The sequence below is a fragment of the Strix uralensis genome, chromosome 7 (assembly GCF_047716275.1).
Source record: "Strix uralensis isolate ZFMK-TIS-50842 chromosome 7, bStrUra1, whole genome shotgun sequence".
NCBI lineage: Eukaryota > Metazoa > Chordata > Aves > Strigiformes > Strigidae > Strix > Strix uralensis.
The window spans coordinates 25226236-25250148 of record NC_133978.1 but is presented as its reverse complement, the minus strand read 5'-3'; the positions used below and the strand labels follow the sequence as shown (position 1 = coordinate 25250148).

The following is a 23913-nucleotide window of genomic DNA, read 5'->3' as shown; positions in this document are numbered from 1 at the left end:
AGCCCCGCGGAGCTGCCGGCAGCGGCTCACTCAGCGGCTCGACCGGGCCGCCGGGCCCGAACACCAAGGCTGCGCCCGCCACAAAACCTCCCACTGAAACAAACCCACACCCGCCCGCCACCCTGCCAGCCCGGAGGAACCGAAGAACCCCTCATCAGTCACCACAACAGCCGCGTCCCAGCACACCCCTCCCACCGAAAACACAGGCCCCCCACCCCCGCTCGCCCGAAACAGCTCCCCGCAGCACTCAGGCCCCCACCCCAGCACTGCGCATGTGCTCCCGCCCCCTCGGCCCCAGCAGGCGCGCATGCGCCCCGCCGCTTGCCCCTTCACCCTCGTGCTCGCCGCGCACGCGCGTCCGGCGCCCCGCCTCCTATTGGCCGCCCGCATATTGCGCCGTGAGGAGCAGCTGTCCCGGTTCACCGGCTGTTCGCCGCCGCGCACGCGCGCCCGGCGCCCCCCGGCCCGGCTCTGGCGGAGCAGGCGCGTCCCCCCTCTCCCGGCGAGCTGGCTGGCTGCCGCGCAGGCGCAGTCGAGACCCTTTCGGGAACGTTCTGTCTCGCAACAACCTTCCTCTGCAAGGGAAATCCTGTCAGGGTACGGGCCGCCCGCAGCCCCGGTCCTCCCCGCCCCGCCTCGCTGGCGCCTGGGCCTTTCCCTGTTACTGACTCCTGCTGCAGCCCGCGCCCTTCTCCGCACAGCCCACCCCCTCTCCGACAGCCGGCTGCCCGGCCCCCCGCGATCGGGCCGCGACTTCCCCTCCCCCTCCCCCCCCGTCCCGGTCTCTTTTTTTTCCTTCCCCGAGCTCAGCCGCCTCCCGCTGAGAGCGCGCCCCGAGCCGCCCTCGGGGGCGGTCCCGCCCGGGCTCCCTGCGTTCGCGGGGACATGCGGCTTTGAGCGGGGAGCCTCACGCCAGCCTCAAGCGTCTTCTCTGGAGCGGCGGACATGGGCCCTCCGCGGAGCGGGGGAGCTCCCCTCGGCCCTCTCCTCCCTGCCCTGGTCCCTCTGAGATCGGCGGGCGCTGACGGTGCCCGGGATCTGGCGGGATCGGACCCGGCTAGGTTAGAGTGGGGCAGGTGATGGTCCCTCCCTTGCTGAGGTGCCGGCCTCGCCTCTTGCAGCTGCCTGGAGTTTCTTCTCGTTGAGACAAGAGTTCTAGCTGTGGGAGCACAAGGGCCGAACAGGGTGCTCCGAGACACAGGAGAAGGGACCCGCAAGGGACTACCAGGAAGATCTTCATCCCCGCAGCGCTGCTGCTAGAGTTAGAAACCTGCTGCCTCTCCTCTCTGTTTCATTTGATCTCCTGGAGAGGAGAGGTGAGTTGTCTTTCCCTCTTGACGTACTGTAGCAGTGGAGAAAATAGGCTAGCTTGCAAGCTGCAGAACTTGTTCAGGATGGCTTCAAGCCCCAGCTGACTGCTTGGTTTATTTTCCTTGAGAGTCAGCCCTGTGAAAAGGCCCACTGATGGAGTAAGAGATTAGCACCGTGTTAATTGCGCGGTTCTCTCTCCTTTGCTGCAGTGCCCACTTTCATCGCTGTCTCCTGCTCTGCCTGCTCCTGCTTTCAGCATGGTAAAGAAGAATACTATCCCCGACGGGTAAGTATCCCTCCCACTAAGCGAGAGGCAGGAGCGGGCACAGTCCTGCCCACAGAGAAGGGGCACTGACTGCCCCAGGTGCTTTCTTGCCACAATCATCTTCACCACCTGCCCCTTCGCCAGGTAAGGTAGGTATCTTCTCCAAGACAGGAACAACCCAGCCCTTCATCCCCCAGGTGAGTATAATGCTCCGGCCTGTCTGTGAACACTTCTTCAACAGCCAAACACAGTCCCTTCTTCCTAACCTTCTTACCCCCACGTGTATACTTACTGGGGAAATGGGAGTGTAGACCATGCTTCTGACTACTCAGATGTTTGCTACCAGGAGTAGAGGAAGAGCTGATAAGATTGGAGCAGGTGGTTGCATGCATGCGATCAAGGAATATTTTCATGGATTCAGATCCAGAAATATACTGAGGACAACAAAAATGTTTTATCAGCAAAAATAATAATAAAAAAACCCAAATGCACCATACAGGCTTTCCAATGACTTGGGAGTGCATATGGGGGCCACAGAATGACCTCATTTAAAACAGATACAGTTCTATTCTCCAGCTCTACTGAAAGAAAAAAAGTCCAAGTTTAGAAGTTTAACCCATGTGTTACTGCTGACATCAGTAGTAACTTCTTGGATAGGAGATGTGCTGACATAATAAAGGCACACTGCAATGGGACAATAACTTGCAGCTTATACATTATTTGAGGAAAGGTTGACATTATCCTGGTTTCAGAGGAAGTGTTAAATAAGTCTTTAAGAACATTCCTAGGTGGAGCAATAAAATACAAAAAGCATTATTTCTTGCAAAATATGTTGACCTAAAAACAACAAATAGAAACAAAAGATGAACAAAATTTTTAAAATACCTTCAAGAAACTTTGAAGTTTTTGTCATAGTTGACAAACTCGGGTTAAAATTAGAATAAAATTTAAGAAAAGCTATTTAAGCATGTCTTTCTCTGAAAGTTTCTATGAAGTTTCAGTTAAAACTTGGACAAAATTGAGCTAAAGTGGGTTAGGTTTGCAAGCAGTAATGCAAAAAGCCTGAAAGAATAACAGTCCTTCCTGTTTTCTCCATACTTGGAAATTATTACCAAAACTTTGAGAATTGGGTGGTCATTTCTCCCTTCTTTTTCCGCCTTGCATTTAAATAGGAGCGGCTTTGAGGCTACATGCATTTCTTCTCAAGTATGGAAGAAGCAGTGCACTGTACTTTTGGCTTCTATGATTGGAAGCTAATACCTGTGTATATTTCAATGAGAGAAACATCTACTGTGGAGTAATTGTTTATAAAGTTAGTGTTACCCTCTGACAAAGCTCATGATACTGAAGTGCTTTCAGCTTTTCCAGATACTTCTTAATACTATTAACAACTCAGGCTAGACATCCACAGTACTGGGTTTGGGGCAGTAAAGGAGTTTAAGGAACTGCCAGTCTCCCAATCTCAAGCAGCAGTATATTGATGTCACCTTTGTGCTAGCACAGCATGTTATAGTTCTTCACTGTGAATTAGTTTAGTACGCCAGGAAAAAACAGCAGTGAACCCTGGAAGAGAATGTGAAGAAAACTAACCTAGGTGATCCTGCACATGCATTTACTGGCCCCAGAAATAGTTGTTGGCAGAAGCGAGATTATGGTACACTATAGCATAAGGACCAGTCCAGACAGTAGCGTACTATGGAAGTAAAACCTCAATCATATCACAGTACTGTAATAGCAGTAAATCTATCGGTAACTGGTTTGCTTTTAATGATGCTGCATAACACTGTAGTAAACAAAAAAAGGTCACTGTATATAGACATTTTTTAAGATTGTCTTTCTGTTACTGCTTCAATTCTTTATACCGTTCTTAACAGTTTTAATCCAAATTCCGTTATGCTAATGAAAGCAATACAATAAATTTGAGGTTTCAGCTGAGTTATAGGTAGCTAGATACAGTGCAGCTAAACAAGAAATTGTGAAATTTTTTGTCTGCTATTAATTACTATCACCTTTTACAATACGGTGTCTGCAGTGTAATTAAAGTTGCCTTTACGTAAGGATTGTGCTATAGCACTGTGCAGCCTGGCTACATATCAGCACTTTGTACTCAGCACCTAAAGTAATGCTGAAGTGGTATTAATTGATGGTGTTGCCACTGGATCTGCACTGCCAGTCTTGTACCTTGTTCTTGGCCCACTCTTGTTCTTGTGTCCCTGTCACTGTCATACTTATGCTGTGTTTTGCAGTTCATTGATACATAGTTTTTTATGTTTAAAAACTTACATAAACATCTTTGTTATCACATTTATTTTTTGGTTTTTGATAGCAAGAGTTATGCAAAATACAGCTATTATAATGTGCTTTGCTTGGATTGTTACCTTGCTGTTCGGCATATCTTTGAAGCTTAACTCAAGAGGCTTCAGAATGAATACTCAATTTTGCCTTACTCAGTTTACTGTAAGCTTGTCTTTATCATGGGCATTTCTATAATGTCTTCTGTTATCCCACTTAAAAAGCTGGAGACTGCTATGCAGGCCCAGTTTGTGATCCTCAGTTGATTGGTCTTGGAGCTGATTGTTCTTTAAAAGTGTTTTTCTAAGTTTTTGTTACTGTTTGATTTTTTTCTTTTGTCCTTGAACAGAGGCCATTTCACTGGTTACTGCTGTTACTAAGCATATTGCTGCTAGCTTCTTAGGTTAATCTAGACCACGTATCTTTTAAACTTCTACTACGATGCATGAAGCTAGTTTCTTTGCTGTTGTTTTACTGAGTATCTCTGAAATTTTTAAAGAAAAAGACAATAAAACATGCATGCTTTTCGTTTAAATTAAAATAGATAAGCAGAGTAATATATTTTCATGTAAACTAGACTTAAAAACCTCTAACAGATTAGCTAACTAGAGTCTGTAGTACCAGTAATAATTTATTTATTTAACTGGAAGCCATTCAAGCATCACAGAAATTTCAGAGGGAAAGGGAAATGATTTTTTAGTTTAACACTTTTTCTCAACCAAGAAGTGATTCTTTTGTTTAAAAGGACAGGCAGGCAAAATTCTGTCTGTGTTTTAAGATAATTGATGGTAGTTTGGGAGTGATGAAGACAAAATGTGATAGGGAAGTGGGAACTGCAACAGCTAAATAGTTAAATAATTGGTTAATTTATGTATTTGGTTGAGTTTCAGATCTTGATCTGCATGTAGCCCATGGATTGATTATGTGTTTGAAAACTTAGAAAAATAAAGCTGTAATTGAAAATGTATCGTGTGTGCAATACGTCACCTTTTCTTTAAGTGATGTTCTCTTTTAATTAGTTTTTTATTTGAACATGCAAATTCTGGGTTTTGGTGGCTTTGGATAGTTTAGAGTTCAGAAAAATTTTAATTACCATATTGGGCCCATAAAAGCCTATCACAGCTATTTTGATGCAAATTTGAAGAGTTTGATTTGCAGATATTTTTACACACTTCTTGAGATTCTGAAGGAGGTTTGTTTGTGAAAGGACCAGAAATATCACAGATTTTAAGATGATAGTTTGCTTTAATGTATGCTGACCTAGATTGTCTGCAATTTGACAACCATTCTGTTTTGTATAGAAGTTCTCAGACTTCAGTTTCTTCCTGGATATGTCGTCTTCTGACTGTTGTTTGTGTTGGGAAACTGCAGTGTTTCTCTGAATTTGCATGATTCCATATTAGATTCTTATCACAACATATTTCTAATGTGAATGCCATTGGTTCTATGGCCAGAGCTATTACCTCTGTGATGTAAATGCTTAGATTTATTTCTAGTTATAGAAATAAATTTCATGTCTGTGTCTCAGTAAGATACCACTGTCTCTTTCAGGAAACTTCCTGCTGTCCTTTCAGCTACTTCATGTCTAGCTTGTTTTTCACTCAAGCCTCTATTACCTTTTAGTCATTGGTACAAGAATGATGATGGTGCTAAGTCTTGTGATAACAACTTTGACTCCTGCCTTCCTTCCACTTAGGTTCAAACAGGACACAAATCATGTGTCACAATTCTCATTCATGCTTGTTAAAATGCTTATTTATGTCTTTGCTCCTGTAACTGCATTTGCAGCTCACTTGTCTTTGGTCATTTCTGCCCTTACCTGGACTTCTTCTCTAAGAGTTTTACTTTCTTTAGTCCCTGTCACCTATAGTTCTTAACCATACTCCTTTGTTGACAACAGAACAAAATTGAATTTATCTCCTTAGCCAATCTTTGCTTAATTTCAATCTGAGATAATTTTTAGTTCTGCAGCAGTATGCTGAAGTTTCTTTTAAAATATAATTTTAAAGATAACATGGAACACATACCCTTTATATTTTTTGATGAAGAGTGCTTTCTGCTCGTTTTCTACCATAGAGCTGTCAGCAGCTTTTGAGTTTCTTGCTGATTTTGCAGATTTTTTTCTGGGAGGATTTAAATGGCTTTAAATACAGGAGAATAAACCCCCAAGTTTATTAAGGTCTGACAACAAACTGTGTAATCCTGGTGCATTGTTCTGTCAATCCCTTAATCTGAGAAAAAGTTCAGAATTTGTACAAAGCCTTTTTTACATTGCTAATTAAAGAAAATAAGATTTTTAAGCCTTTTATTTGATCATTTCTTATTGGTTCCTAATTGCTCGTATTTGTGATAATCATGGTAGATTTCCACTCATAGTTTTCCTAGCGAAAGCAGGTTATTAAAGATCTGAATTTCTAATTTATGGCAGCCTTTAAATTGTCTTACTGTATAAGGTAATTAGTCTGTTGCGGTTGGGATTTTTTATTTCTGCCTTCCTTCAAAATGTTTCTAAACATGTATATGTGAATATGGCTGGCTGTCAGATTAAATCCTACTTTTGTAAAGCATTTTGTACATTTTATTGGTAGAGGTAGCAGCAAAGAGTAATTGAACTAGGCTGAAGAAAAAATACTGTGTTCTTGTTTGTTTTATCTCTATGACAGCATTTGCTGCACTAGTTTCTATATCTCTAAGTACAGTCCATTTTCTAATTCTATTTGGAAGTTTAAGAGTAAAAGCAAGAAGAGTATTTCCTTGTTTTAAATAAAGACATGTAATTTCTAGAGTTATTAAAATTAGCAAAAGGCAGGAGCTGCTATTAAACCTGACTTTGTAATTAATTTTAACAGAAGTTCAGATTAAATATACACCTAAATAAGGTTCACAGCATTTAGTACCTTTTTAAAATTAAGTGAATGAGATAAAATTGAACCATGCGCAGGGCAGACTTCACAGTTTTTGTGTAGATTTTGTGGTTTGGGTTTTTTTGAGCACTTCTTGAAACGAAGATAATTTTATTATGTTGTGGGTTTTGTGCCAGTTAGCTCCGGCAATATCTTCGGTCCATTTACACTGTTTGTGATCTTGATTCATATACAATTTATCAATCTTAAACTAGAATAAATGGAACATAGTCTCAGATTTTTGTTTTCATATTTTGCAACTAGTGCACAACTACCAGACTCTGAAGTTTACAAGCCTGAAAATTCACTTTGGAAGACTTGTCAAGTTAGAACACTTTTCTTGTATAATACATGAAATGTAATTTTTTGAGCAGTGTTTTTCAAACTACGGTGATTGAGAATGTGCTCTTTTTTTTTTTTTTTCCCCTGTATGCAGCTATCCTAAGGTAAGGGAATATATGAAGTAGGAGACTGTTTTTGTTCCCTCATTGCAATTATGAGGTACAAAGTTCCTGTAATAATTTAGAATTCAGTCAAAGGTTTTACTGCAAGGGCCTCTCAGTGATTTAATCTCTGGCTTGCCCTTACACCTTCTCACCTTGTATCTGTCTTCTGTGTGGCAGCTGTTTGCAACAGTCTTCCTAATGATGAGTTATTACTCCTTTGTTATTTCATTTCTTTTCCATTAAACTAAGCATCTGTATGTCTACATTGTGAGCATCAATCTGTTCTTTAGCTTATGAAGACAAGAAGGGTAAATTAGTTCTGAAGACATTGATGTAGTAGATTATTACATGATTTCTTAGTATCAGTTATGCATCTGGTCACCATGCTGTAAGTGTTTCCTTTGTTACTTCCAAGCATCTATGAATCGTAATGTTATTTATATACCATGATAAGTATAATTATGGATATTCCATTGAGATTTTTGCCATCCAACATCTGGTGTTGTTATAGTCCTGTATGGGAATTGTGAACAAAGCAAAATACTGAGTGGTTAAAATATTTTAAAATACAATATTCAATTTATTTCTTAAATGATGTGGTTTAATGGAAAACAGGAATCTAGAAGCTGTTGGATGCTCCCTTTAAAGGGAGAGATTCATTTAAACATTAATTCAGAAAATTGTAAGTGAATGGGCACTTCCAGTGTTAAAGAATCTTATGAAAATATTTTGTATGTTAATAATTGAAGTACTAGCTGAAAATGCAAAAAGGTGATGTAGATTTTAAGTCATCCAGCTGCATCTTCTGAGGTCATAGAGATAACTTGTCCTCGCATGAGGAGAAGAAATTAAAGTCCTAAATTTAGCAAGTTACCTCTTTGAAGATAAAATTGATCTGCTGATTAACTTGTTTTCCTGTTCAGATAAAGCTTTTCATACTTTTTAAAAAAATGAAATCTCTGAAATGTGATACATAAGGAGTTTTTTCAGTACAATGTAGAATTTGTGAACACCAGTTCTTTGTGGTTTTGGAATTACTGGTATTTTGAGTGTTGTAAGAAATCTTTGTATTAGTAGGTGATTTTTGCTAAGTTGTGGTGTGATGGAATATTCTCTGTATTTTTCAAAGTCCCAAAAGAAAGGCAGACAAGTGTGTTTCTTTGAAAAAGAAGCATATTACAATGTAAACACATTTCCAAAATCTAGAAGCTTTGTATTTTTAATGAAAGTAAACTTTGCATTTCATTGTCAATTAAATTATAGATGCAAGCATATAACTTTTAAAAAGTGTTTGATTCAGCCAAGTTGAAAAAAACTATAAGATAACAATAGTTTTTTACCTGTTGAATCTTACCCGTCTGCTTTGCTTTATATTGGTGCTACTTGTTTGTAAATACTGTCCTACCATTTTGAGGGGAGGTATTTTTGAAAGTTGAAGAAGGAAGGAAAAAGGCTGTTTTCAAATTTCCTGATGATACCTTGAAACCACTTCATGGAATACTTGCAGATTTGGGAACATAACTCTACTGTGTGATAACAACAATCATGCACATTATCTCTAAGAAGTATTTTCTTTGTGGTGGTGCTCTACAGAGAATAAAGATTCATTTTATTATGGCTCCTGACTTTAGACTTGCAAACAATAAAAATGTCTTTATTTAGGCTGTGCAGTGTGCTAAATAAGCTGCCCCAATCAATGCTGTAGAATATTCTGTTGATATTCTTCCGGCATCTTTAAGGCAACTCCCTGTTTCTTTTATCCCAAAGTAATGCTGATCTCTTAATTTTGTTCAAATATATAATAACAAATTTTTGTAGTTATTCTAAAAAGCTCTTAGTTTCTTGGTGAAACGGGCAGTTTCACCAAGATGGATTGAGGAAGATGGGTTTTTAAAAAGATTTCACTTACATACCAGGATTTAATTGGCCATTTTTTCAAACTTGTGCAAATCAGTTATAATTGTTTGCTTATGTAGTCAAGGAATTTTAGGAACTATTGTATCCTGCTGTTTGAAAATCTAAATTGTAATAGATTATGCTAGTAGCTGCATGGCCCATCATAGAAAAAAAGATAGCTATCTTATCTTTCTGCTTGGAGAAGTCTGAAATAACTATTATGTTCAAACTGTGAAATAGGGCACTAGATTTGCCTGATATTTGTAAGATACTTCACATCTTTACATAGCTTGAAATAACGGTTATTATAATTTTAAAGGAGCATAATTTTTATGTGCTTAGTTTTACCAAAGTTTTAATCCTAAGAGGGAATATATATTTATTCAAGTTTTACGTGAAGCAGCAGGTTGCTTCTGTTGAACCATGTCATTTGAAAATATTTAAAAATAAATATTTGTTTCATTACAGATGGCGGAGTTTGACACCAGTTGGACAGCCTATACCAGGAACTAGATTTATTGCATTCAAAGTACCTTTAAAAGGGGTATGTATAAAAAGTAACTGCATGTTGGCTGTATTAGATACAGTGCAAAAGTAATGAAGAATAGCATGAATATTCATGCAAACTTCAGGAAAGTTTTATGACAAAATAATTTATTCAGATTTAGCCCTTCCAGACATCTATTAGTGGGGTTTTTTTTTACATAATATTCTGTATTTTTTCTCTTCCTTTTAAAATTTGTATTTCTTGTTAACTCTTTTTATATATCTTTTAAGAATCATCAAATCTCTAATCAATCAGCACAATTCATTTGATCACTATTAAGTAGCCTAAATTCATTATCTTATTTAACATCTTTTCATGACTGTTGTAAGAAAATCCTATGGAAGGGGTTATGATATGAATAACAATCTATGCAATGTAAGCCAAAATTTAATTTTATGGAAATTAAGGACTCATTAGGATACCAGCTACTGCAGTACTTTTAAAATGATAGATTCAGGTTACCAATTTCATAAGCAAAAAGCTTCAGGGATCTGGAGGAGTGCAGTATATTTAAAAAAGAAATTAGATTTCTTTTAGTAATGTGTTAGTACTTCCTTTAGATTCTTACTAACCATCTTAATCTATTAAATACAGTGAGTCAGATCTTTTAATTCTTTGTGACAATACAAAATGTGGAGTCTGTCAAAAAAGACTCTTCAGATCTTTGGTGGATTGAGACATAGGACAAATTAGGGCAAATAGGGCAAATTTGCCCTTTTTTATAAATTAACACAAGTGCTGTATAAATTAACTCTTACAAGTCCTTGCCTCAGATACGCAGAAGGTAAAAGTTTCTAAGCTCTTTTAAAGCTCAGTGTCTAGACATAACCTTAGCAGTTAAGAGTAAATATTGTGTCTAAGCTGTTGCCTACAGATTGCACTCTAGTATTCATATAAAAAAAATTGATTCTTCGGGTATATTATTGCCCATTATGTTTTCAGTCACCATTCAGTTCACTTTTATCAGCAACAACTGAAGTGGAATGCTTGCAGGGTTTGCTTCCTGCAGCTGCTTTTACAGCTCTAGTATGATGGTTTGGTTCCCTTGACACCAAGGATCTCATACTTTACATTGATCGTGTTCTCCATGGTACTGCTGGATTGTACAATAGTTGTGTGTCTTTCTACCATGACCGCCAGTGAATAGATCTAACAGTGAATATAAAATTCTGTAGATTTATAATTACCTTCTTTGATATTGGGGTATTTGAGAGAGGATTTTTTGCATCATCAGCTCTTGTAATTCCATGTGATCCAGCACCAATTTTTTGCATAGATGCACTATTTGAGGCAGGATTTGTTCAGTGCATATATGTCCAGTTCCCTGTCACCTCAGATTTCAGAGGAAGATACTTTGTTGCTACCTTTACTCGTTCCCTGTAGCTCCTGTGATAGTCTGGAAGGAGCTCCACCAGAGATCATAAAAAGGGCAGACATTCTAACACAAGTAGGCGCTCTGTGTCAGTGTGTTGCTCACTGGGGTATAGATCTCCGTGTTCTGTGAAGCTGTCTTTGAACTTGGCCAGATACAAAATCTGGTAACCAAGAAAGCAAAATCTGTAACATTTCTGTCCCTTCAGTTTGTTCAGTCTCAGTTATGCAAGATACAGAAATGACAAGTCTGCCAGAGACTGGGCTTGAAGCTTGTGGAGTTTGTGGCAGAATACACATGAAATATGTAACTGGCTAAACTGTGATGGTCTTTACAGATGGTGGAGGTCAGTAAATCTGTCTGGAAATGCTGAAGACCTGATTGGTCATAGTTTGTCAGAAGTCCTATTATTAAACTGGTGGAACAGAGATCTTAAATATGCAACAGTTTCCTTCTTTGCTACCTATTAGGAAATTGATGATTGGTGATTTCACCCAAAGGGAGAAGACATATTTTCAGTATTTCAAGACTCAAGGGTTATTGTTTTAGCAGAAGATGTGCTGCTAGTAAAGAGGCTTTATGATCATGGGTTTACTTGAAAGGATTTTCTGTCCTTCCTTTCAGATCATCATTGTAATGCTAACAGTAACATTGGAGCATAGTAAGGACTGGCCGTGTTCTATCCCATGCTGTTAGAAGGATTTTAGAATTGATACAGATTTGTCACATTCTCAAAGCCCAATTAAACACCTAAACTATGAATACTCAGCAGTAGTTTTTCAGAAAATTCCAAATAGTCTTTCAAAACATAGTGTTTCATAATACATTTAACTGTTCACTCAATCAAGCAATATGTTTATAGATACCTTATTTTTGTAAATTGTATTCCACCTAAGTTTGTGTGACTTTACATAGTAAAAGGAAAAATTCTTTAATGTTCTACCACAGACCTTTTGCAGGTTCACTATTGTCACCTCAAAGTTACTAAGTTCAGTTTCAGATTTTTACTAAAAGTCACTGCTGAATAGCAGTGAGATAACTGACTCATGATCATTTTGTTTGAACCTCAACATCCACTGTTTTTTCAGCAGTGCACCGTATCTGAAATACATATACTGAATACTTCTATATGCTTTCTATGCTACTCTTTTTAGCTCAAGCTTCGTAATCGCATACCAGCTTTGATAGGACTGTCCTGCTCTTTATTCTTTAATTTTGTTTCCTATCTCTGTTTCCAGACTTGAGATAAGTGCTTGCTAGCATCTTAGATTATAATCTGTACAGTCAGAAGAAGGAATGGTTAGTTACCCTATAGCATCTGTGGTTCTAAGAGGTATGTGGTCTGTGGCTGCCTTCCTTTCCATTAGTTCTGAGTCCAGTCTGCTTGAATTTCTTGTTGACAAAGGAACTGAGAGGTGGTTGAGGCTGCTGCATCTTTTGCCACTGTCTTTATTGGTTGTGGCTGAGCCTGTGTCAAAAGGCTCTCACAATGGACAAGCGCACTATTCAGAGAAAATCCGGTCTTGTGCATATGAGGCATTTTCATACCTAGAGTGAAGAACAAATTTCAAAAAACACAGCTACAATAGGGTGAGTAAACATTTTTCCCACTGTTTCTGTCAAATGAAATTAATTATTCATTACCCACCAACATGCATCTTTCTTAGTCACCATATTTTAGTCTTATTTAATATTTCCTAGTGCTAAATGACTTGCAAGTACACTCTGTCAAGAGATGAAACAGGGACAAAGATGTCTGCACAACTTTTGTGGGGAGAAAGTTAAAACCTATAGAAGAAATGAACTCTTGTATCACAACTTCTAATGTTTTACGTGAAATACACTGTTAATTTTGTGTTACTGTGCAGGACAAAGTATGTTTGGGGGAAAGTGGATTGTGGTGTTTTGCTTTTTAGTGTGTTTAGTTGTGTTTAGTTACTTAAAAAATCAGTATATACATGCTGCATTTTGCAGAATTTTCATGTCTATCAAATTAGTGCTTATTTTAACAATGTTTGTTAACATTGTACAAATGGAAGTTCTCACACATTTTCTTGCATTTTCATCTGAATGAATACACAACAAATTCTTGCTTCCTTTTATTTGGTACCTTTTATCCATGTATACATGGATACGGTTCTGATACTGTAAACATTCCCTTTTGAATACTGATGTTTCCTAGTCCGAATTAAAACAGCTGAATGTTACAAATATCTTGTTATTGGAACTTAAAAAGAAAATTTTTCTTTTCCATTTTCATTGTAGGCAATTAACCAGAGGCTTACTCCAACCCAGAAATTTACACCAAAAGACTTAATTGCTGCAATGAAAGCCCTAAATGTGGAGCTTGGATTAATTATTGATTTGACATACACCACACGATACTATGAAGTTAAGGTAATATAAGTATAATAACAAAATAAAATAGTTACTGAAACATTTGTTTTAAAGTATTTACACATTTGCTTACCTTGAATTGGAATAGACAAATGACCTATCTAGGCTTATTTTGTGTCTCCAATAGAAGCTAGCTAAATGTTTTATCGCAGAGGAAGTAACTTATTCTCCCAGCTAGTTGCATTTGTGGCTTATTTGTATTATGGTAACCCAGCGTAATGGATAAAGACTTCAGTGCCAGGCACCACAGGAAAGATGCAGAAGACTTACAGTCCATGTCCTGAAGACATTCTCATTTATTCCTAGTATCTTTTATTACTGATTTTCAGTGGAATCCACCAAGAAAGTATACAGTTTTAAACTGCTATACCAATTTCAAATTTTTTACCAGTATGGTCCAAACAATTGTGATTAATCAGCCTCCTACTGAAAAGAAGAAAAAATAGTGTTAAAACTGAATGCTAATCTTTGAAGGTACATGAGCTGTAAGCATTAAGGGCGTGAATATGTGAGTATATATGTGATTGTGGGTGGGAGGGATAAATATTGCTACTAAGTGTAAAATGGGTTAGAATGGAATTGCAAGAATCTGCTCTCTCTAGTTAATGTGCTGCCTTATTAGCAGGAATAAATAAGTATTCTGTGGAAACTGTTCTTTGTTTGAGATCAGGTCTTTAAAGTGGAAATGCAAATGGTTGTTTCTGAGAGTGTATCTGTATAGGATTGTGTCAAGTTTGTTTTCAGTTTCTGCTCAGGATTTGAAGTACTGTTCTACATTGGCATTATGTTAGATACTGCTTAAGGTTTTTCATTGATGCAAGTCTTCAATAATTTTACCTTTTTTTTTTTTCTTCTTATTGTTAGGATTTACCTAAAAGTGTGCAGTATAAGAAACTTTATACTGTTGGACTCGAAGTCCCCGATAACGCTACTATCCTACAGTTCAAAAAATGGGTCAGAAAATTCTTATGGGAAAATGCGGAAAATGGTAAATATCAGCATCTTATGCTGTAATAAAACAAAAATTCTATTTCAGTGCTAGCTGTATCATTTAGTAAGTTCAACAGATACTTACGACACCAGGGTTCTCGGAGTTTACGTAGCACTTTCCATGTTATTACCATAATAAAATACATTATGTGAACCACATATCTTTTTCATATTCAAAACATGTCTTTTTCAAAATGGCTAGTAACTTAAAATGCCCTTCCTAATAGTATACTTACATTTGCGTGATGTGTCAAAGCAACTGCAACAAGGCTTTCATCTGTCTGACCCAAATTGTCTACCATCAGCTTAGTGTTGTAGCTGCCAGCTCTTTATGGATGTTCTAAATAGCACAGGGTTTCTCTGATGGCATTAGGCAATGATATGGGTGAGCAACTTAAGTCTGTTCAGTCTGATGTAGCAGTTTTTTGATTTATGAGTCCATTATTGCCCTCATATCCTAGCAATTCTTAAAAATCATATTACAGACACAGTGTCAGTGTTTCCACAGTGTGGCTCTGCTGCTGTTTTAGTGTTTATGCAATAGTACAGTTCTTGCTGAGATGGTATAAGGCACTTTTTGCGGAAATAAATTTGCATGTATTTTGCCACAGCCTGTTTGCAGCTTTTACCTACTCACTTTTTTTGCTAGTGATTCTTTGTAGCCAGATTTTAACTGTTTGTCTATCCAATACTGGAGGACCATTCTTTCAAGCTTTTTCATGCTATTTGCGGTGGTTACTTTGACATTTTCTATGAGAAAGTAGAGATATTAACTGCCTGAGTGCATACAGTTTTTGCTGCAGAGCATAACTGTGGTTTTGCTGTGGATGGTCAATTCTGTTTTGTGAAAGAGCTCTGACCTAAATCTCAGGTATGAGAGCCTGAATTAGAAGTGCTGGGAAAATTAAAAGGTATAAGAAGCAGCCCATGTCCTTGCTCTTTTTTGGCTTAGGGAAATTACTTGGAGATTATTAGTTTTCTTCTAGTTTTGATCTAGTGATATTTCATGGGACAAAGAATAATCTGTATTTGAATCTAATTATTTCTAATTCTCAGAATTGAGAGAATCAATTACTAATTTGTTACTGGATGAAGACCTGCAGATCCAACTAGTAAGACCATTTTGGCAGGGCTTATGTAACTTCAGAGTTGGGAGAACTTTCATTTCTGTGTTAACTTACTCGTTGTAACTTGCACTCTGTTTTAGATTACCCCTAAAATTTCTCAGGATTCTTCTTAAAAATAATTTGAGAAGTATTTTTTTTTTAGTGTCTGAACTTACAGTAAACTTACATGGCAATGCAACTGTCCTGATCTGTGGGAAATAGTTACATTTTATCTCATTCAAAAATTTATCAAGTCCCATTTCAAAGACCACCTGTCAGTACTTTGTCTCTGCCACAACTTTGTTCTTCTGATGATTAAAGTTTTTCTTCTAAAATCTAGCCTAAAACTCTCAATCAGTTAATATACATTTATTCTTATGCCAACTTTGCCCTTAAGTATTGTTGTGCTCCATCTCCATTATTATATTCAGTATCTCAGATTTGGCTTTACAGACTAAGTAGGACAAGCTTCCTAGATCCCTTCTCATACATTTCTTATGTGACCATTATAGTAGCCCTTGCTATACATATTTCAATTTGATTTTTTTTTTTCATTAAATATGGGTGAGTAGAATTGTATGGGATAGTCTGGATGAGGTTTTATCAGTGCCTTGCATGACTGTATTAGTGTTTCCCTATTTCTGTTGGAAATACCTCATTTGAAACACCCTAGAAATAGTAAGTTGTTATTCTTCTTTTTTAGCCTTTAGCTGATTAGTATAACCTTTCCCAAAAAGACAAGATTTTTTTAAAGATTACTGGTGCTTCTTTTCATGTTCCTAGACACTAGGGGCACTATGTGTATTTTTCTTTTTGTAAATTTTACAAGAATGTGTAAGTTAAGTTCCTCAATTTTACATTTGCTTGTTTAGATTTGCTTTCAAAACCATATTTTATTCTTTTTCTCCTGTTACTGCAGTTCTGGCTGAGGCCAGCCACTTTACCTGTCATCTCTCCTCTTTGTTATTTTCCTACGTTCTACAGAGTTAATCTCAGTCTTCACAGGTTTGGAAGTAGTGAGCTAACTGCTGCTAGAGATCCAGCATGAAGAGGACAAAGTCTGCATGTATCTGTTCTTTTACAGACATAACAGTATAATTTTGTAAATAGCAAGCATTATTTATTGTTACTTTGTTAGAAAAAGTGCAGCTTTGTTTTTTTCTGTCTTGCTCTAATTTTTTAGTAATTTCTAAAGTCTCTGTTTTCCTTTTTGATAGAGAAACTCATTGGCGTTCACTGTACTAATGGAATTAATAGAACTGGCTACCTTATATGTAGGTAAGGGCTGTATAAAAAGAGAAATCATTGTTCACAAAAGATAGTGTTCTTACTAATCTGTAATTCTTTTGGGACAATAATATAATTGTGGGGTTTTTTTCAGGTATCTTATAGATGTTGAAGGCTGGGATCCAGAGGCAGCAATCCAAGGTATTTATACAGTTCGAACTAAAGCACATGTCAGGTTGTAATTCACAATTACTACAACTATATTCACAAATACTACAATTCTTTTTTAGTATCTTTAGTTATTTCATGTCCTGGCTTCCATGGAAGATTTTGTCTGACTGCTGATTCTATTCCAGGCAAGATTTGAGGATTAGCAAATTAAGAGCATAGTAGGAGTATGTTTCAGCTGCTTAAAATCTTTTTTCTTCCTTTTGCTTTGAAGGATTTTCAGTCATAGGTTTCTACCACTACAAGTTTCAGTTGTTCAAAAAAAAATGCTGCAATGATGCCAGCTTGCTGAACTATTTAATAACAAGTTAGAATTGTTTCAAATTCAGCATCTCATGGTGAACAGAAACTTGCCTTTCACGTTTTTGTGGCTCAATTTGAGCACATTTCATTAGACTTGTATCTTTTTTTTCTTCAGCTTTTGGTGATGCTAGAGGTCATCGCATGGATGGTCTTGTGTATCTCACAGACCTCAGAACACAACCAATGAGAAGGTAAACAAAAGCTTTTAGTTGTATGCTTAAGTTTTTCCAGTATGTCTCCTGGTATTTTTACAGTCATATAGTCATATACAGTCATAAGCCAAAATTAACCCCGTCTTGAGACTTTAATATGCAACTACACATATATTGTAAGACTTCTGATATGAATAACATGAAGTGTGGTGTACTTCGTTCATATTTTGAATTTATATGGTTCAAAAGATTTTCTTTTTAATATGACAACTACTATTGAACGTTGGTGTGGTTTTGTCATACTGTGACAAGTGTATTGATTCTGTATTCTCTCATTATAAGCTGAAAGAAGCTGTTGCAAAGATATCTTTATAAGCACTATGATCTGATGTTGTTGATACTTAAAAAAATAGATCAGTGGAAAGTGGAAGATTGTTCTCAACTCCTCTGTTCATAGTAGTTGTATCCCTGGTGTGTAAGAATTTTATCCTTATCACATTGACCAAAGAACAGCTAACCTTTACATCTTCCTAAGTTATTTGTGCCTGAGTGATTTGCCTCTTTTTAGATTAATTGAATGCCCTTTGTTTTACTGCTATCATTGTTTTATAGTCTGTGCATGATTAAATTAGTCCCATGTCATATTTTTGAATAGGTATGGTGCTTGTCTCACATCTTTTAGGATGTTGTTCCAAGGTTATGAAGTTTAGGTATTCTCTTTGCTTTCCCTGCAGCCCCTTCCCAAATAAATTTACAAGATTAAAATCTGCTAAGTTAAGAATGTCTATAAATGTAACTTAACATACAAAAATTTCCATTATTCTGAACTGAAGAATTTTATGTGTGTTTTTTTTTTCTCTCAATAATATGTTTTTAAAAAGAAGTTTATGTGAGATGTTTTTGTTATTCTTAGCAACCTTGGAATGGATGTATGGGATTCAGATGAAGATATTATTCCCCCACCACATGCAATGGAAGGACCTGTAGAGCGGTTCCCAAATGAAGATTTTCAGGGGTAATAGACTGAAACATGGAATTAAAAGCCAAAAAAAACCCACAAGGGGGGAAAGATAATTGTTTCTTATTGAAAATACTATAGATAGTCTAATTTAAAAGAGACTTTGTGAATATAGCCTACTCATGCAAAATGTATTTACAGAATTTAACAAAACAGTGAAAAGATCAGGGAAAGAAAGGCAGTGTGTGGTATTAGAAGTACGTAATTAGTTCACTTGGCAAAATTTAGAATTTTACTTTGCCTGTCCTTTATTATTTTACAGTAATCTGCAGTTATCTTTAATTCGGAATCTCTGGTTTTGCCTGTTCAACAAGCGCTATAGAATTACAATTAGATATTTGTCACAGCTTTGACTGTGACACTGAAAGTTTTATAATCTTGCTTACAGTTTGGATTCTTAGTAGCTTTGATACCTATATATTTGCAATGTCTTTCATATCAATTCTTGGTTAAAAAAACTTGTTTTCATTAATGACTTGTAGCACTTAAAAGTATGATGTTCTATTTAAAACAAAAACTTCTTTACAGGTCTGGGAAAAGATTAAGAATTTATGATGATCACTCTCATGATGATTTGCAAGGACAGATACAGTTGAGAGATTTTGATTTCATTAATAAGGGACCTGGACAAAGACGAAGACCATTTCATGACCGTCAGGCTCAGGATGATTTAAGAGCACCAATGCAGATGAGAAATTGGGACTACAATAGGGGACCAGAACAGAGGCGAAGACCCTTTCCTGATCACCAGTTTTATGACGATTATCAAGAAGACATGCAGCCGAAGGACCTAGACTTCAGTAACAAGGGACCTGGACAGAGGTTGAGACCTTTTCATGGACACCAGTTTCATGATGATATACAGGCAGAGAGACAATCAAGGGATATTGAATTTAACAGAGGCCATGGACAACGGCAGAGATCTTTTCCTGACCATCCATCTCATAATGACTTGCAGGAAGACATGCAGTCAAAGGATTTTGATTTTGGTAGCAGGGGCCGGGGCCAGAGACGAAGACCGTTCCATGACCACCAATCTCGTGATGAATTTCAGACTCAGATGCAGTTGAAAGAGTTTGATTGCGTCAACAAAGGTCCTGGCCAAAGACCAAGATCTTTCCATGACTATCAGTCACATGATGACTTACAGCCACAAATGCAATTGGGAGATTTTGAATTTGTTAATAGGGGTCGTGGGCAGAGGTTGAGACCTTTCAATGATCACCAGCCTCGCAATGACTTACAAACAGAGATGCAACTAAAAGATTATGATAATAAAGGTCCTGGACAAAGGCGCAGACCTTTCCATGACCATCAGCCTTATGATGACTTACAGGAACAGACTCAGTTAAAAGATTTTGATTATGTTAACAAAGGGCATGGACAAAGGCCAAGACCTTTTCATGAACATCCAGGTCACAATGACTTGCCACGTGAATGGTGTTCAGACAGGTAAAAGCATCCTTGAGCTTTAGAGAATAAAAGTGTAAACCTCCGTGCTTTTAAATTAAATTTCAAATGAATTAATTTGTTAAAATAAATTAATTTTAAATCAATTATCCTGTTAAGATCATGTATAAATGATCAGTTAATTAACTCTTTTTATTTTGATTTATGAAAGGGTTGGAGTGTTGCAGCTTTGAAAGCCAATGTTTCCTAAATTAGAAGGTTGTGCTTCTTTAAAGCTTATGTGTTTCCTTTCCTTTTTAGAGTCAGCTTGAAACAAGGCCCTTTGTCCCACTTTGTTTTGTATAGAAACTTACATTTAAAAAGTAATCCTCAAGACAGAAAAGGATATGAAATTTTATTTATGCCCTCAGCTAAACAGAGATAAACAGTAACGCTACAAGGAAGTTTGACTTGAATTTGTTTATTCCATGAGTTAATAACTTGTTAGAAATCCCTTTGCTTCTGAACTTGTACTCTCCCAAATACATGTATCACTTATTAGTAAACCTATTGGATTCTGACATATTTTAAATTATTTTTAATCTTTCAGCAGGTATTTCAGATATTTGTTGGGCTAGTAAAGTTCAATTTAATTTCTTCCATTGTGCAGCTGAAACAGGAAATCATTACACTGAAGCATACCATTTTGAGGTGTTAATACAATTAAGATAGTTTTTATTAAAATTTTAAGTAAATTTTACTTAAAAGTAAAAATATTTTTATTTCATTTGATAAACACATATTTTTCAAAAGCTTGCAACCATTAGTACTCTTCCTAATGTGTGATTCTTTTGGTTATTTGCAGAAGTCAGTCTTTTTCTTCCCATGAAAATATACCAGAACCTCATTTCTCCTCATCTCCTTCACTTCACAGAGATTATGGGTCTGATAATGACGACTTTAACAGAAGTTATAGGTAGATATCAGATTTCATACATTGTTTTTTCTGACTTAACCTTTTTACTGTTACTCACCCAGTTTCCCAGCTAAAAAATACAAATTAACTGCACGGTGTAAAAATTGATGTTAGTATTTTTGCTTAAATGTGGTTTAAACCATTGAATCTGAACACTGAGCAGGTGTCATGGTTTAAACCTGGCCGGCAGCCAAACACCACACAGCCACTCGCTCACCTTCCCCGACACCCAGGGAATGGTGGAGAAAGTTGGAGGGGTAAGGGTAAGGAGACTTGTGGGTTGAGATAAAAACAATTCATTAATTGAAATAAAATAAAAATAATAATGATAGTAGCAATAGAAAATACAAACGAGTAATACACAATGTCATTGCTCACCACCCACTGACTGATGTCCACTCCATTTCTGGCTAGTAATCCCAGAGAAGAGAGAATCCTGAAACCACAATCCCAGAAACCAAAGTGAGCTTCCCAACCAACCCTGATATATATATATCTATCTCATATCTGTGTACTGAGCATGCTGTTAGATGATATGGAATATTACATTGGCCAGCTTGGGTCCATTGCTTCGGCTCTGCTCCCCCCCAGCTTCTTGTGTACCTGCACACTAGTAGGATATGAGAAGTTGAAAAGTCCTTGATTTCTTAGCAACAACTGAAAACATCAGTACATTATGAACATTCTTCTCATATCAAATCCCATACTGAATCCAAAACACAGCACTATCTAACTACTAAGAAGGAAAAAAAAAATTAGCTCCATCCCAGCTGAAACCAGGACAGCAAATGTGACTGATTTGTGGTCCATCTATATTGAGTTTGAGTGTGATTATGAAATGGCTTGAGAATCCCTGATGTTAAGTTATTGACACGACAAGCACAGTTCAAGCTAACGTACTACAAAATATGAAAAGCTATTGACAGTAAGCAAAAAAGCAAAGTACACGTGCTATATTTAACTCTTAACTGCTGTCTGCAAGCTAATGAGTTATACAGTGAGGGATGGTCAGACACTGAAACAGGTTGCCCAGAGCAGCCGTGGAATCCCCATCCTTTGAGATACTTGAAACTCAGCTGGACATGGCCCCTGCACAAACTCATCTAATTAGACCTACTTTGAGCAGGTGGCCTTAGGTACTTCTGGAGATCCCTTTCCAGTTTAAATGCATCTATGGTTCAGTGAGGGAGAAGATTTTAAAATTATAACAATTGTTCTGAATTGGCTTTATACACAACTTACTTTACAAAGTAAGGAAGGTACTTGAGAATAAAGAGAATCCAGAACAAAAAATATATATATTGTATATGCATTTTTAGATCCTTCTGTAAGTGTTTTGTAGGAGAGTGAGTCTTCTATTGCAGAAGAATTAATAATTAAAAGATTTGGAGCTATAAATCCAAAGTACATTATTGCCTGTTGAGACTATGTGCTAGAGAGCTATTATTACGTATTATTCACAAAAATGAAAACATGGGCTTAGGAACAAAAATGGCCCCGAGGGGAAGAAACCCTCAGTCAACAGGGAATTTTAATTAGAAACAGCACTTGAAACAAAACATCTTCTAATAGAATTACTTACTATGAAGAGCTGTAATTTTAATCACTAGAATTGAAAAATTAATATAAACCAGTTTGCAACATCTAGAAGAGAGGATTTTAATTTTAGGGGGTAAAAACAATGAGGGTCTGAATTGTTCTTTCAAGGTTACACAAGTTTAATTTCTAATGGTGGCCACCAACAATAAATCAACTGTTATTTCTAAGGATTTCACTGTTCATGTTTGTTCTTCTTACAGTAATCGACCAAATTGTCCTGAAGACAATAGGAGAATGCATCCCTCAGATGAATTTAATAGAGGAAAAAACAGATTTGTACCATATTCTTCACGAACAATGCATCCATCTTCATCTGTACACCAAGAAGATAGTTCAATAGACTATGAAAGAAAACCTTTTCAAGGTGAAGCTACCAGAGAGATGGAACAAAGCAAAAGATTACCAGTTGTAACAGTTGATTACAATTATGGTCTGCCATTAGATTATGGACCTGAAGAGGAAGAGAGAACACATTATGATTTACCCCCAAGAGACCGCTACAACTGGAACTGAATAAAAAGGAGAATGTTTGCTCAGCTTAGACTTACTTTTACCCATTTTACTTTGTATGTGGACCAATTTTTTTTTTTTAACAAATTAGGAAAATGCAAATTTCAGTAGTAGAGAACTGGTCTCTATTGTAAGATTAGCTTCTACTGATGTTTGGTTCTTTAAATTTATTAGGGTGTATTTGTTAAGTGTGGTTGGAGACAAGGTCTCAGTACACATGGGATTAAAGTAGTCCTTCCTTTTAATGAAACTGGAACCCCGTACCTTAAACCAAACAACTTTCTAAGTGATTGTAGTTGTGTCTTTTGTTTTACATTTCTTTAAAATGTATGTAATTTCCAGATGCAAAAGTCATAATAAAATACTGCACTATCAGATAGACTAGCATTGAGATTATAAAAAAAATACTATGAAATGAATGAAGCAAAGTTATGTCCACTTCATCCTTTAATTTGAAAATAGCAGTTTGAATTATTGCTAAGAATTTCTGCAGCATTGCAGTTTAATTCCACATTTTCTGTACCATCAACTGAACTGATGTAATTGCACTCTTTTTTCATGGCAGAATTCTTCCCAGATTGCTAAGAATGCAAAAGCAAATGGAGTTTGAATACTCTAAATGTCAAACTTGCTTTTCAGTAATCTGAATATCCCATCCTGATTGTGTATTTTTTCTTGATCCCATAGGTTATATATGTTTCAGAATAGCCCAGTGCAGGTAAATTTTACAATTTTCTCAGCAACACACCCCAATGAGGTAGCTCATGTATTACCAGTTTACCTGTCTCAACTGGCCAAGATCACTGGTGCCTATATACTGACACTTCCTAGTTTTTCAGTCATACCTGTCTTACTCTCCAGTTCTACTTTTCACTAGTTTCTTTTTACAGCACAGCAGAGTAATGTAATCAGAATAGAAGAATAACCTCTTCAGGTAAGTTACTTTTAAGAATCATGTATTGAACAGTCTCCTCTGAACTGCCACT

At 37.0% G+C, this 23913-nt stretch overlaps 1 protein-coding gene across 6 annotated transcripts; it reads left to right on the top strand.

Annotated features, from left to right (window-relative positions):
• The first annotated feature begins 402 nt into the window (after window positions 1-402).
• Window positions 403-23304, top strand: LOC141945981 (uncharacterized). Of its 6 annotated transcripts, none has more exons than XM_074874986.1 (13): window positions 403-597; window positions 1122-1316; window positions 1521-1597; window positions 9582-9657; window positions 13298-13429; window positions 14294-14417; window positions 16743-16803; window positions 16907-16953; window positions 17399-17474; window positions 18349-18450; window positions 18982-19905; window positions 20708-20818; window positions 22618-23304. In XM_074874986.1, exons 3-13 carry the CDS (start codon window positions 1569-1571, stop codon window positions 22928-22930), a joined length of 1995 nt encoding a protein of 664 aa, XP_074731087.1. In that variant the 5' UTR covers window positions 403-597; window positions 1122-1316; window positions 1521-1568; the 3' UTR covers window positions 22931-23304. The 6 variants fall into 6 exon arrangements, with proteins under 6 accessions (XP_074731087.1, XP_074731086.1, XP_074731088.1 ...); XM_074874987.1 differs by lacking the exon at window positions 403-597 and adding an exon at window positions 12438-12622 and having other exon boundaries at window positions 814-1316; XM_074874985.1 differs by lacking the exon at window positions 403-597 and having other exon boundaries at window positions 813-1316.
• Window positions 23305-23913: the final 609 nt, after the last annotated feature.